The sequence below is a fragment of the Dipodomys merriami genome, unplaced genomic scaffold (assembly GCF_024711535.1).
Source record: "Dipodomys merriami isolate MVZ:Mamm:240054 unplaced genomic scaffold, mDipMer1.0.p SCAF_7, whole genome shotgun sequence".
In the NCBI taxonomy this organism is placed as follows: domain Eukaryota; kingdom Metazoa; phylum Chordata; class Mammalia; order Rodentia; family Heteromyidae; genus Dipodomys; species Dipodomys merriami.
This window is the reverse complement of record NW_027206290.1, coordinates 16,775,114-16,787,623: the sequence shown is the minus strand read 5'-3', so window position 1 is coordinate 16,787,623 and position 12,510 is coordinate 16,775,114. Positions and strand designations below refer to the sequence as shown.

The following is a 12,510-nucleotide window of genomic DNA, read 5'->3' as shown; positions in this document are numbered from 1 at the left end:
ACGCTGACTGGAGGAGTAAAGCTCATTAAATAAACAGCAAGCTCGTATGCTAAGAGGCATTTCACAATGATGAGGGTGCATATGCCTGGGAAATTCAGAGTGAAATGGACGCCATGAGAAATGTCAGGCAAGAGGGATGGATTAGAATAAGGGAAATACTATCTCTCATCTCTGTCTAAATCAGCCTCCAAATGGCCAGTCTAGCACTGGGACACCTTTTTTTTTTTTTTTTTCCGGTCGTGGGGCTTGAACTCTGGGCCTGGGCGTTGTCCCTTAGCTCTTCAGCTCAAGGCGAGCGCTCTACCACTTGAGCTACAGCGCCACTTCCATGGGACACCTTTTGTTCTGCTCAGTGAACTGGGTTCTGGACTCAGAAAGGTAAAGGTGTGCCCAGGCCACTTTCATGGGTATAAAATTCCAAGTCCTGAGGTTTTCATGTGTACTTTTCCTCCAGCTTCCTCTGACTTCCAGACTGCAAATCGTATGGCCTTCCTTTTTTAGGAAGTCAGGCTTTCTAAGAAAAGCTTCCTCTCTGCTTTTGGGATTGGATATGACAAGCATAGCAAGCAATGCTTATTAAATATTCTCTATTGCTGGGCACTGGTGGCTCACACCTGTAATCCTAGCTACTTAGGAGGCTGAGATTTGAGGATAAAGGTTCAAAGCCAATGGGAGCAGAAAAGTCTGTAAGACTCTTTAACCAGCAAAAAGCTGCAAATGGAGCTGTGGCTCAAATGGTAGAGTGCCAGCTTTGAGTGGAGAAAACTAAGCAAGAGCATGAGAATCTGAGTTCAAGCCCCAGTACTGGTAAAAAATAAATAAATAAATAAAGCAAGAACACAAATAACAAAACTGCCCACTAGAACTGCTGCCTAACACATGTGAGTTCATATCTAGCACATGTGAGTTCATATCTAGCACATGTGAGTTCATATCTAGCACACACACATTCTCCCCTTTATTGGCTGTGGTACTGCATGCCTGTAATTCCAGCACTCCAGAAGCTAAGTGAAAAGATTGGAAAAATTTGAGGCCAGTCTGGACTATTTAATAAGACCTTGTGTCCAACAGAAAAACAAAACATAGATGGGAATAACTGTGGGGAAAACAGACATGAAAAGAAGAGGGGAGGGGTCTCCTGCCCTGCTTCCTTCATCCGCAGGTGTCTTTGCTTTGATTCTGACAGTTTCCATCTGGCAGCCTCTAAGGGGCTGACTGAGTGTCTGACCGTATTACTCGCAAATGGGGCGGACATCAACAGCAGAAATGAGGATGGTGAGTTGGACAGTACTGACCTCTGCTGGGGGTCAGGACGGGGCCCTGCAACCTATTCCAATGGTAGCCCCTCATCTCCATCCTCAGTAAGTCCTGCCTAGTATCCCTCCACAGGTTTCCCTACCTGTAAGCTGGGCACACCCCACCCTCACCCTCTCCTCTGCCCTGGAGTCCCTGATGCTTGGGGAACAGGAATTTCTGGCCCTATGTGTCTCAGAGCTTCTCTCTGTAATCTCTGATTACTGTGCGTCTCTCCCTTTCCCTCCCCGGTGAGTCACGGGGCATGCATGGGCCAGCCCCCCCCAACCCCCTCACTCCCTCTTTCTCTTTCCAGGAAGCACCGCCCTGCACCTGGCCACCATCTCCTGCCAACCACAGTGTGTAAAGGTCTTGCTTCAGGTGTGAGCCAGACCCTCTCCTCCCCCCACCCCCCCACTATTCCACCCAAGGAACAAGTGGATCCCTGCTCTTTTTCTTTGCTTTTCCCCTTTTTTTTTTTTTTTTTTTTAATGTTGGTGCCATTACTGGGACTTGGAATTAGGGCCTGGGCCCTGTCTACTTGAGCCACATCTTCACTTCCAGCTTTGTTGCTAGTTAAAAGGAGATAAGAGTCTCACAGATCTTCCTTCCCAGGCTGACTTTGAACTTCAAACTTCGGATCTCAGCCTGATAAGTGGCTAAGATTAAAGGTGTGAGCCACTAGTGCAGGCTTTTTTGTTGTTGTTGTTTTGTTACTCCTGGGGCTTGAACTCAGGGCCTGGGTGCTATCCTTGAGCATTTTTACTCGATTGGTGCTTGAGCCACAGTACCACTTCTTGCTTTTTCTGAGTAGTTTATTGGAGAGTCTCATGGACTTTCCTGCCTAGGATGGTCTCGAACCCTGATAATCTTATATCAGCCTCCTGATTACAGGCTTGAGCCACCAGTGTCAAAGCCGGCTTTTTTAAAAAAAAATACTTCCTTGGAGAGATAAGAATCTTACTCAATTTTTTTCTACTTGGGTTGGCTTTGAACTGTGATCCTCAGATCTTAACTTCCTGAGTAGCTAGGATTACAGGTATGAGCCACCAGGGCTGGCTATTCAGAATCTTAATTTGGTCTTATAGTTAGGAGCATTAGTTAGTCAGATGTACCCTTCTCCTCCCCAGTAAGAAAGCTAATAACCATTTATTCACACAAAAAATTTTATTTAGCACTTTCTTTCTTTCTTTTTTTTTTTTTGGGGGGGGGGGTCTGGTCGTGGGGCCTGAACTCTGGGCTTAGATGCTGTCCCTCGGCTCTTCAGCTCAAGGCTAGCACTCTACCACTTGAGCCACAGCACCACTTCCGGCTTTCTTTTTCTGCTTATGTGGTGCTGAGGAATCGAACCCAGGACCTCATGCATGCAAGGCAAGCGCTCTACCTCTGAGCTACCTTCCCAGCCCCTATTTAGCACTTTCTTTAGGTAGGCACCACACTGAATACTGCCCTTAAGGGGACTTCACATAGCCAGCTCACAAATTCACTATTGAGTGATACCATTGGCCCAGCCACACACGAGACTACATGCTGTGAGGATAAGCAGAGGCCTTTACTTAACCCAAAGCCCTTCTCAGCCTATTCTGAGGCTGTTTCTAGACAAGGAGCGTAAGTACATGTGCTAGGCATTGTCTATGCTCACGCCCCAAATCCTAGCTAGTCAGAAGGCTGAGATCTTGAAGATCTCATTTCAGAGCCAGTCTGGGCAGATGAATCTTCAAGATTCCTATCTCCAATTAACCAGCAAAAAACTGGAACTGGAGGTATGGCTCAAATGGTAAAGAACAAGGCGAAACACATGTGAAATGACCTGTGTGCAATGTAAATAAGTCTCTAAAGTACACACTGCACAATTCCTTCAGTAGGTCATTGAGTATGTTGCAGGTTTGTTTCTGTTCTTCTTGTTTGTTTTTGGGTCCAGTCATGGGGCCTGAACTCTGGGCCTGGGCACTGTCCCTCAGCTCTTCAGCTCAAGGCTAGCACTCTAGCACTTGAGCCACAGCACCACTTCTGGATTTTTTTTTTTTGTTTATGTGGTGCTGAGGAATTGAACCCAGGGCCTCATGCATGCAAGGCAAGCGCTCTACCACTGAGCCACCTTCCCAGCCCTGTTTCTGTTCTTCTTGATCTTTCCCAAATCTCACAAATACCCTGAGAAGCCTACAGTACCAGCCATGGAGTCAGGTGTCATTTCCACCTAACTCGTTTATTCTTTGATTTTTGTCTTACACTCTAGGTTTAGGAACCAAGGCTGAAATTCAAGTATACCTATCGTCTGCCAGGAATGGACCAGGCTTACCCAGTAGTCTGGCTCCCCCCAAACCACAATCCTAGCCAGGCTCTGGTGGCTGATGCCTATAATCCTAGCTATTCAGGAGGCTGAGATGGAAAGATCACAGTTCAAAGCCAGCCTGGGCAGAAAGGTCTATGAGACTTTTATCTCCAATTAATCATAAAAAAGCCAGAAGTAGAGCTGTGGCTCAAGTAGTAGCGTGGCAGCACTGAGTAAAAAAGCCAAATGAGACAGTGAGGCCCATGCTGGGATATAGCCTAGTAAAGCACTTGCCCAGCATGCCTAAAACTCTGAGTTCAATCCCCAGCACACACAGACACACAAAGAAAACACCCCAAATCAAACAGATAATAAAGAACCACAGCCCTTCTGCACTGTCCTTGAGCTTTTGTGCTCAAGGCTAGTGCTCTACCACTTAAGCCACAGCTCAATTTCCAGCTTTTTGGATAGTTAATTGGAAATAAGAGTCTCAGGGATTTTCCTGCCTGGGTTAGCTCTGAACTTCGGTCTTTAGATCTCAGTCTCCTGAGTAGCTAGGACTACAGGCAGGAGCCACTAGGGCCCTACCTCTTTCACCATGGAAGCTGACAAGCCAGCAGGGGTACTGGATGAGGACCTTCACACTAAACTCCACGTTGCTTCCTTTTGTGGCTCTTTGCAGCATGGTGCTAATGAAGATGCGGTGGATATGGAGAACCGCAGTCCACTGCACTGGGCAGGTGTGTGCCTGGTCAGTGGGGTGGGGCTGGAAGGAAGGAGGGGGAGAGAAGGAAGGGGGAAAGCAACCTTTGTGGGAAGGGCAGCCAGCGCAAACCACTGAACTGGCAGGAGGGGATGTTGGGGCATGTTTATGGGCCAGGTGGCTTTCATTCTTCTCCTTCACCCTTCCCCAGCCTCCTCTGGCTGTGCCTCGAGTGTCCTCCTGTTGTGTGACCATGAAGCCTTCTTGGATGTATTGGATAATGTGAGTAACTGATGGACGAATGGGAGCGGTATCAAGCATGATATCTGCATAGAGCAGGCATTAAATAAATGCTTGTGACTGACAAATGATTATCAGCTGTTTTTCTTTTTTCTTTTAGTGAGGGTACTGGGGCTTGATCTCAGGATCTAAGCATCATCCTTTAACTTTTTTGCTGATTTATTGGACTGGCTTCAAACTGTGATCCTTGGATTACAAGGATCACAAGGATTAGAGGCCTGAGGCACTGGTGCCCCTGCTGGTTGTCAGCTCTTTTATGGAGGATGAGAGAAGTCCTTTTGGTCAAATCTTATTGCCTATAACTACAACCACTTTCTTTTCTTTTTTCTTTTTTTTTGGTTGGTCATGGGGCTTGAACTCTGGGCTTAGGCACTGTCCCTGAGCTCTTCAGCTCAAGACTAATGCTCTACCACTGTACCACAGCACCACTTCCTTTTTTTTTCTTTTTGCCAGTGCTGGTGCTTGAACTCAGGGCCTGACCGCTATACCTGAGCTTTCTTTGCTCACAGCTAGCACTCTACTGCTTGAGCTACAGCTCTATGTCTGGCTTTTTGGTGATTAATTGGAGATAAGAGTTTTATGGACTTTCCTGCCTGAGCTGGCTTCCCATCTCAATCCTCAGCTTTCAGCCTCCTGAGTAGCTAGGCATGAGCTACCTCCTGTATTGTTTTCTTTTGTTGTTGTTGTTGTTGGTTGTGGGACCTGAACTCTGTCCCTCAGCTCTTTAGTTCAAGGCTAGCGCTCTACCACTTGAGCCACAATGGAACTTCCTGCTTTTTTTGTGTATGTGGTGCTGAGGAATCGAACCCAAGGCCTCATGCATGCAAGGCAAGCACTCTACACTGAGCCACCTTCCCAGCTGGTGTATTATTATTATTATTTGCCAGTCCTGGGGCTTGAACTCAGGGCCTGAGCACTGTCCCTGAGCTGCTTTTGCTCAAGGCTAGCACTCTACCACTTGAACCAAGTGCTACTTCCAGCTTTTTCTGTGTTTGTGGTACTAAGGAATCAAACCTGGGCCTTCATGTGTACTAGGCAAGCACTCTACTACTGAGCCATATTCCTAGCCTACCTCCTGTATTTTGTCCCCCCCTTCTCCTGAAGAATTAAACCTAGTCTTTTAGAGAGCTTGTAATCTTACGTATAGGATCTGAGCTTGCTTGCTTGCTTGCTTCCTTTTCTTTCTTCCTTTTTTTTCTTGAAATCAGGAGGGGGCTTGGTAGGATTGTGCCAAGTCCCTAGCTCTTTCTGGCTCCAAGTGACCCTCCTTCTTCCCATGATCTGTGTAGGATGGCCGCACACCTCTGATGATCGCATCGCTGGGAGGCCATGCAGCGATCTGCTCCCAGCTGCTGCAGAGGGGCGCGCGAGTCAACATCACGGACAAGGATGACAAGTAAGACATCCCACCCCGTCCCCCACTTGTGTCCAGACCCACAATGGAGCCAGAGGGTGCTGTGTGTGTGTGTATGTGTGTGTGTATAGGAAGAGGGCAGACAGGTCTCTGTCATGGGATCCTCCCGCCAGCCCAGGGATGACTCAGAAGAACCTGGTCTGCTGCCACGAATGGCTTCCGGTAGACCATCCCAGAGATGGAACAGACCTGTCACGGGATCACTGGCTTAATTTCCTTGTTTTCAAGCTGTCTTCTAAACAATGGCATCTCTTTTGGGGAAGAGGGATTACAAAGGGTATTTTATTGGGCACAAGTTTTGGATAATAGTACTTCTTGCTCCAGACAGGCAAAACCTGGTGTAGCCAAGCAAGAGTGCCAGGAAAAATCACTGAGTTCTGGGATCCTTTTCTTTTTCTTCCCCTATCAATGAAAAATTTATGCAGAAGCCAGGTGTGGTAGTGCCGTTTTGTAATCCCAACCCTGAGAGGCTGAGTCAGATTTGAGTTCAAAGCTAGCCTGGGCTACACAGAGACTTTGTCTTAAAAAAACAAATTTATGCAGAAACTTAATCGTAGGAGTCCTTTTAGTTGGCCCTTGTTTTTGTTTTTGCGCTAGTCTTGGGACATGAACCCAAGGCCTGGATGCTGTCCCTTGGTTCTCTCACTAAAGTTAGTACTCTACCATTTGAGATACAGCTCCACTTCCAACTTTTTGCTGATCCTCAGATCTCAGCCTCTTAAGAAGCTAAGATTATAGGCATGAGCCACCAATCACTTCTAGCCTTTGGCTGGTTTATTGGAGATAAGAGTCTCCTTAACTTTTCTGCCTGGCCATCTTCTAAAGGTGATCCTCAGATCTTAGCCTCCTGAATACCTTGGATTACAAGCATGAACCACCAGCATCCAGCATGATCTGTGGTAATGCTGTTTTTGATTGGTGATAGACTTACTGTCCTGACCTTGTTGAGTGAGAGCTGCTTCTGTGAATGGCATTTCTGGAACCAGGACTCCTGGCTTCTGCAAGGGAAAGCCTATACTCACATTGATCTCTACGCTCAGGTCAGCTCTGATCCTGGCCTGTGAGAAAGGCAGCGCGGAGGTGGCGGAACTTCTCCTGAGCCATGGAGCAGATGCAGGGGCGGTGGACAGCCTGGGCCACAATGCTCTGTATTACGCTCTGCAAACACAAGACAAGGCCTTGTGCGGGCTGTTGAGGCAGGCCTTGAACCGGCGGCGGCGAGGAGGTAAATCCAAGCATTTCATACACTCTATCAAAGGAGAAGCATGACATCTGTTTAAAAAAAAAAAAAAGAATCTGGGGCTGGGAAGGTGGCTCAGTGGTAGAGTGCTTACTTAGCATGCATAAAGCCCTGGGTTCCATTCCTCAGTACCACATACACAGAAAAAGCCAGAAGTGGTGCTATGGCTCAAGTGATAGAGTGCTAGCCTTGAGCAAAAGAAGTTCAGGGATAGCAGTCCTCAGGCCCTGAGTTCAAGCCCCAGGACGGGCCAAAAAAATAAAAAAATCTGTAAGAGCTGGGTGTTGGTGCCTGTAATCCTAGATACTCAGGAGGCTGAGATCTGAGAATCATGGTTTGATTCCAGCTTGAGCAGGAAAGTCCATGAGACTCTCATCGCTAATTAACTACTCAAAAACCAGAAGTGGATCTGTGGCTCAAAGTGATAGAGCTCTAGCCTTGAGCAAGAGCTCAGGGTCAGCACCCAGGCTCTGAATTCAAGCCCCACAACTGATGAGAGAGAGAGAGAGAGAGAGAGAGAGAGAGAGAGAGAGAGAGAGAGAGAGAGAGAGAGAGAGAGAGAGAGGGAGGAGGCCCTGAGTTTGAGCTCCAGTACTGGCACATGTGCACACACATACACACACGATCGGTGTGCAATCAAAGCACACAGACCTATCTTTTCTCTTATTTGCTATGTCTTTTCTTTATAGGTCAGAAGCTGGTTCAACATCCAGATCTTGCATCCCAGGTACCTCCCTCTTTTTGTCTCTGACCCTCCCCACGTTTACTGGGGCCGTCCTTGGAGGTCCTCCTTCCTGCCCTCACTTGGCTGTTGTGGTTTTGATCTAGGCCTCTCCATCTGAGCTCCAGATGGGTTTTCCACCCACCATCCCATGGAAAGCAGAGCCTGAGAAGGAGCAGGAGGAAGAGGAGGAGGAAGACCAGTGCTCAGCAGAGTGGCGGCTAAAATATGAAGAGGAGCAGAAGAAAGTGTCTCAGTTGGAGCGGGAGTTGGTACTAAAGACAGAAGAGTGTAAGGCTCAAGCTACAGCTTACTTGGGCCTGGAAAACCAGATTCGAGAGCAGGTACAGGAGCTAGGGCGACTCCTAGTCCAAGAGCCTGGAGCTCCAGGAGAGCAGGGCTCTAGTTTCCGGCCTGGAGGGGACGGTATGGAGCAGGGCTGTCCTCTGGATCTGCTGGTGGAACATATACAAGAGCTGAAGAGGCAGCAGCAGAGGACTACAGTGAAGTCATCGTTAGGTCCTAAGCTGGAGGAGCCTGGCTCAGCAGACATCCAGCGAGGAGTCCATGGAACGTCCAGGGAGGAAGAGGGGCCATCCCAAATCCCACGGAAGGACACAGGACAGCCACTGACCAGCCATGGGAGGCAGACCCTTGGCCCTGATCACAAGGACCAGCTCTGTGCTTCCCCGCAGGAGAGGCCGCAGGCCCTGGGGGTGGAACCGGCAGGCCCGGTGGAAGAAGTAGCAGCAGGCACAGCCGCCACGAACCAGCTACTGCTACAGCTCAGAGAGGAGCTGGCTGCAGTGTGGAGAGACAAGGACACGGCCAGAGGGGCTCTCTCCAGACCCATCCTGGAGGGCGCCCTAGGGACGCCCCGGGCTGAGGCTGCAGCCGCCGCCTGGGAGAAGATGGAGGCCCGTTTAGAGCGCGTGCTGGTGAGGCTGGATCAAGCCAAGGCGGGACTGCAGGGGAAAACGGAGATCGCGGGCCCGGGACAGGCCCACCCAGAGGGCCAGGAAACCTCTAAAGAGAAGCCAAGGGTTCCCTGGGCCCGGGGAGAGCCTCAGGGGGCTCCAGGAAAGGAACAGAGCCCCGGAGGGGCGAAGGGACTGCTGGAGAAGGAGGTGTCGGCGCTGAGGAGGAGCAACAGCCACCTGCTGGAGGAGTTGGGGGAGCTGGGTCGCGAGCGGCAGCGGCTGCAGGGGGAGCTGCAGGCGCTGGGCCTGAGGCTCCAGAGGGAGTTCGTGCCCCGGCCCGAGGCGCAGGTCCAGCTGCAGCAGCTGCGGCGCAGCGTGGGGCTGCTGGCCGACGAGCTGGCCGCGGAGAAGGAGGCCGCGGAGAAGCTGCGCCAGCGCCTGGCCTCGCACAGCGGCGGCGTCCGCGCGCTGTGGGACTGTCTGCCCGCCGACCTGGCGGGCCGCCGGGGGGGAGCCGAAGCCCTGGAGGAGCTCCAGGGGTGCGTTCGCGCCCTGGTGGACCGGCTCCGCCAGGCCCAGGGGGCGGTGGCCCGGCTGGAGGAGGAGAACCAGCGACTGCGGGGCTCGACGTCCCCGCGCGGGGATCCGGCCGCGTCCCCACAGGTGGCCGCCCTGGAGCGGGACCTGGGGGCGCTGGAGGCGGAGCTGCGCGCCGTGCAGGCCACCATGGGCGCCAAGAGCCAGGAGATGGCGAAGCTGAAACAGCTGCTCTACCAGGCCACGGAGGAGGTGGCGGAGCTGCGGGCGCGCGAGGCGGCCAGCCTGCGGCGGCACGAGCAGGCGCGGGAGGCGCCGGCGGCGCAGGCGCAGGCGCAGACGCGGGGCCCCGAGCTGCACGCGGCGCCGGAACCGCACCGCGCGGCGGGCGCGGAGCTGCGGCGGCGGCGGGACGCAGCGGCGGCGGCCGAGCGGGGTCGCGCCGAGGCCCTGGAGCACCGCGCCTGGCGCCTGAACGACCGGACCGAGCGCCTCGCCGCCGCCGCCCGGGACAAGGAGGCCAAGGTGGGAACCCCCCCCCCAGCCCTTCCACCTGGTGCTCGGAGGAGCGGCGGATGGGGTGCGCCTGGGCTTCGCGGCTTCCACGCTCCACTCGGCTGCAATCGCTTGCGAGCTGGAGGGGAAACTGAGGAACCGGGAAAGGGAGGAGGAGGGGGATAGGGAGGAAAGGCTGGAGAGAGGGAAGGGAGGGGAAGGAAGGGAGGGAGAGAGGAAGGAAGGAAGGAAAGGAGGGAGCTAGAGGGACAAAGGGAGAGAGGGTCACCGGTTCCAGGTGAGGGTTCGTGAAGGTTCTCTCCGGAACTAGGGACCCTGCACTCAGGGTTTTAGCCAAATACGAATTTCCAGCCAAGTCACAATGGTAAGAAAACCATGGAGTAAGCAAGCAAGCAGAACGGAAGTGTGGGTGCTCAAAGAGAGACACCCCGAGCTGGGCGCCCAAGGCTCACGCCTGTCATCCTAGCTACTCAGGAGGCTGAGATCTGAGGATCATGGTTCAAAGCCAGCCCGGGCAGGAAAGTCCGTGAGACTCTTATCTCCAATGAACCACCAGAAAACCAGAGGTGGCGCTGTGGCCCAAAGTGGTGGAGCGCTACCCTTGAGCTGAAGAGCTGAGGGACAGCATGCCTTATGACCAACCAAAAAAAAGGGGGGGGGGCAGGCACCCCGAGCTGTTTGACATCAGGGGTGTATTTAACAAATGGAAAGGTTTGAGTTAAAATTGTTCTAGGATAAGTGTTTTGTGTTTTTTTTGTCCTCAAACTTGACACATTGAATCACTCTTGGTGCTCCACTTGGGCTCAGGACTGGTGCTGCTCATTGAACTTTTCTGCTAGTCCTGGGGCTTGAACTCAGGGCCTGGGTACTGTCCCTCAGCTTCTTTTGCTCAAGGCTAGTACTCTACCACTTGAGCCACAGCTCTACTTGCAGCCTTTTCTGTGTATGTAGTACTGAGGAATGGAACCCAGGCCTTCATGCATGCTAGACAAGCACTCTACCGCTAAGCCACATTCCCAGCCCTCTCATTGAAGTTTGATCATTATGTTTGGGCATCCCTCCAAAGAAAGGGTGCATTCTGTCATACATATTTCAAGACAGATGTCCATCCTTGAGATAAGTACTTTGTGCCAGAAGGAGTCATTTCCCAAGTATTTGCTTTTTCAGGATACATGTCCTTCCTTCCTTCCCTCCCCACCCCCCTCTTTTTTTCTTCCTTTCTTTGTGCTGGTCCTGGGGCTTGAACTCAGGGCTTGGGCACTATCTCTGAACTTCTTTTGTTCAAGACTAGCACTCTTGGGCCACAGCGCCACTTGTGGCTTTTTGGTAGTTGATTGGAGTTAAGAATCTCATGGGCTTTTTTGCTGGGGCTGGCTTCAAACTGTGATCCTCAGATTGTAGCTTCTTGAGTAGCTAGGATTACAAGTGTGAGCCACCGCACTGGGCTTGATACATGTCTTTATTTATGTTGCTGTTGCTCAGTTTTCAGAGCATACTCTTTTGGTCCAGCAGGCAAGATCAGATGTAGATGCTTTTCTTTTTCCTTTCACTAATACTGCAGTTAATGAAGGAGTGTAAGGGTTAAAGCAAAGAAGATAGCACTTCTGTGTTTCCCATAGAACAACTCATTAAATACAGCATAGGTTTCTGAATTCCTGGCTGGTGTTTACCATGCCTCATTTTCTCTACTCTATCCTCAGAAAGAGGGAGGGAGAGAAGAGGGAAAGGAGGGAGAGAGGAACGAGAGGTGAGCAGGCTCTCACCTACCAATGGAGCACCAGGGCTCATACCATTTCAGCCTGGCAAGAGGCCTAATGGTGTCTTTTTCTTTTCTTTCTTTCTTTCTTTTTAGTCATGGAGCTTGAACTCAGGGCCTGTGAGCTGTCTCTGAGCTTTTCTGCTCAAGACTAGTGCTCTACCACTTTGAGCCACAGTGCCACTTTTGGTTTTCTGGTGCTTTATTGGAGATAAGAGTCTCATGGACTTTCCTGCATGTGCTGGCTTTAAATCGTGATCCTCAGATCTCAGCCTCCTGAGTAGCTAGGATTACTGGTGTGAGCCACCAGTGCCCAGCTTACTGGTGTCATGTGTTGCTATGGCTCAGCTGACCTTCTGAGATGGCTCATGGTCTGATGAGGTTAAGTAGACACAGTTATAGTTCTCTTCTACCCTCTCTTTTAGAATGGGCTCTGTGAGTGATTTCCATTGGAAAGACAGACCAAAGTAAAGGAAAAACAACAGAAAAGATTTAGATACTAATGTTTTCTGTTGTTAAATGGGATTGGAACTGGGGTGTGGAAGTTGACTCACTGATAAGTTGATGTGCTACTGCTTGAACCATAGCGCTAGTTGTGCTTTCTACTGGTTATTTGGATGTTTTTGTTCCGACTAGCTTTGAATCTCCAGATCCCAGCTTCCTGAGTAGCTAGGGTTTCAGGTATGAGTCCCATCACTCAGATAACCACTGCTTTCTATAATTCTCACTTGATAGTGACTTAACTGGACATGTTTCTATGAGAAATATTATATATATATATATATATATATATATATATATATATAGTTTTTTTGGGTACAGTCTTAGGGCTTGAACT

The 12,510-nt window shown here is 50.6% G+C and overlaps 1 protein-coding gene across 1 annotated transcript in view; it reads left to right on the top strand.

The window, feature by feature from the left end:
- Window positions 1-12,510, top strand: part of Ankrd35 (ankyrin repeat domain 35) — a 30,116-nt gene that overhangs the window by 9,793 nt on the left and 7,813 nt on the right. Inside the window, exons 3-10 of the mRNA XM_070007568.1 lie at window positions 1,187-1,275; window positions 1,610-1,674; window positions 4,248-4,305; window positions 4,480-4,550; window positions 5,858-5,964; window positions 7,023-7,207; window positions 7,912-7,949; window positions 8,051-9,925. Coding sequence (XP_069863669.1) covers window positions 1,187-1,275; window positions 1,610-1,674; window positions 4,248-4,305; window positions 4,480-4,550; window positions 5,858-5,964; window positions 7,023-7,207; window positions 7,912-7,949; window positions 8,051-9,925 — 2,488 coding nt within the window. The remainder of the gene's footprint in view (window positions 1-1,186; window positions 1,276-1,609; window positions 1,675-4,247; window positions 4,306-4,479; window positions 4,551-5,857; window positions 5,965-7,022; window positions 7,208-7,911; window positions 7,950-8,050; window positions 9,926-12,510) is intronic.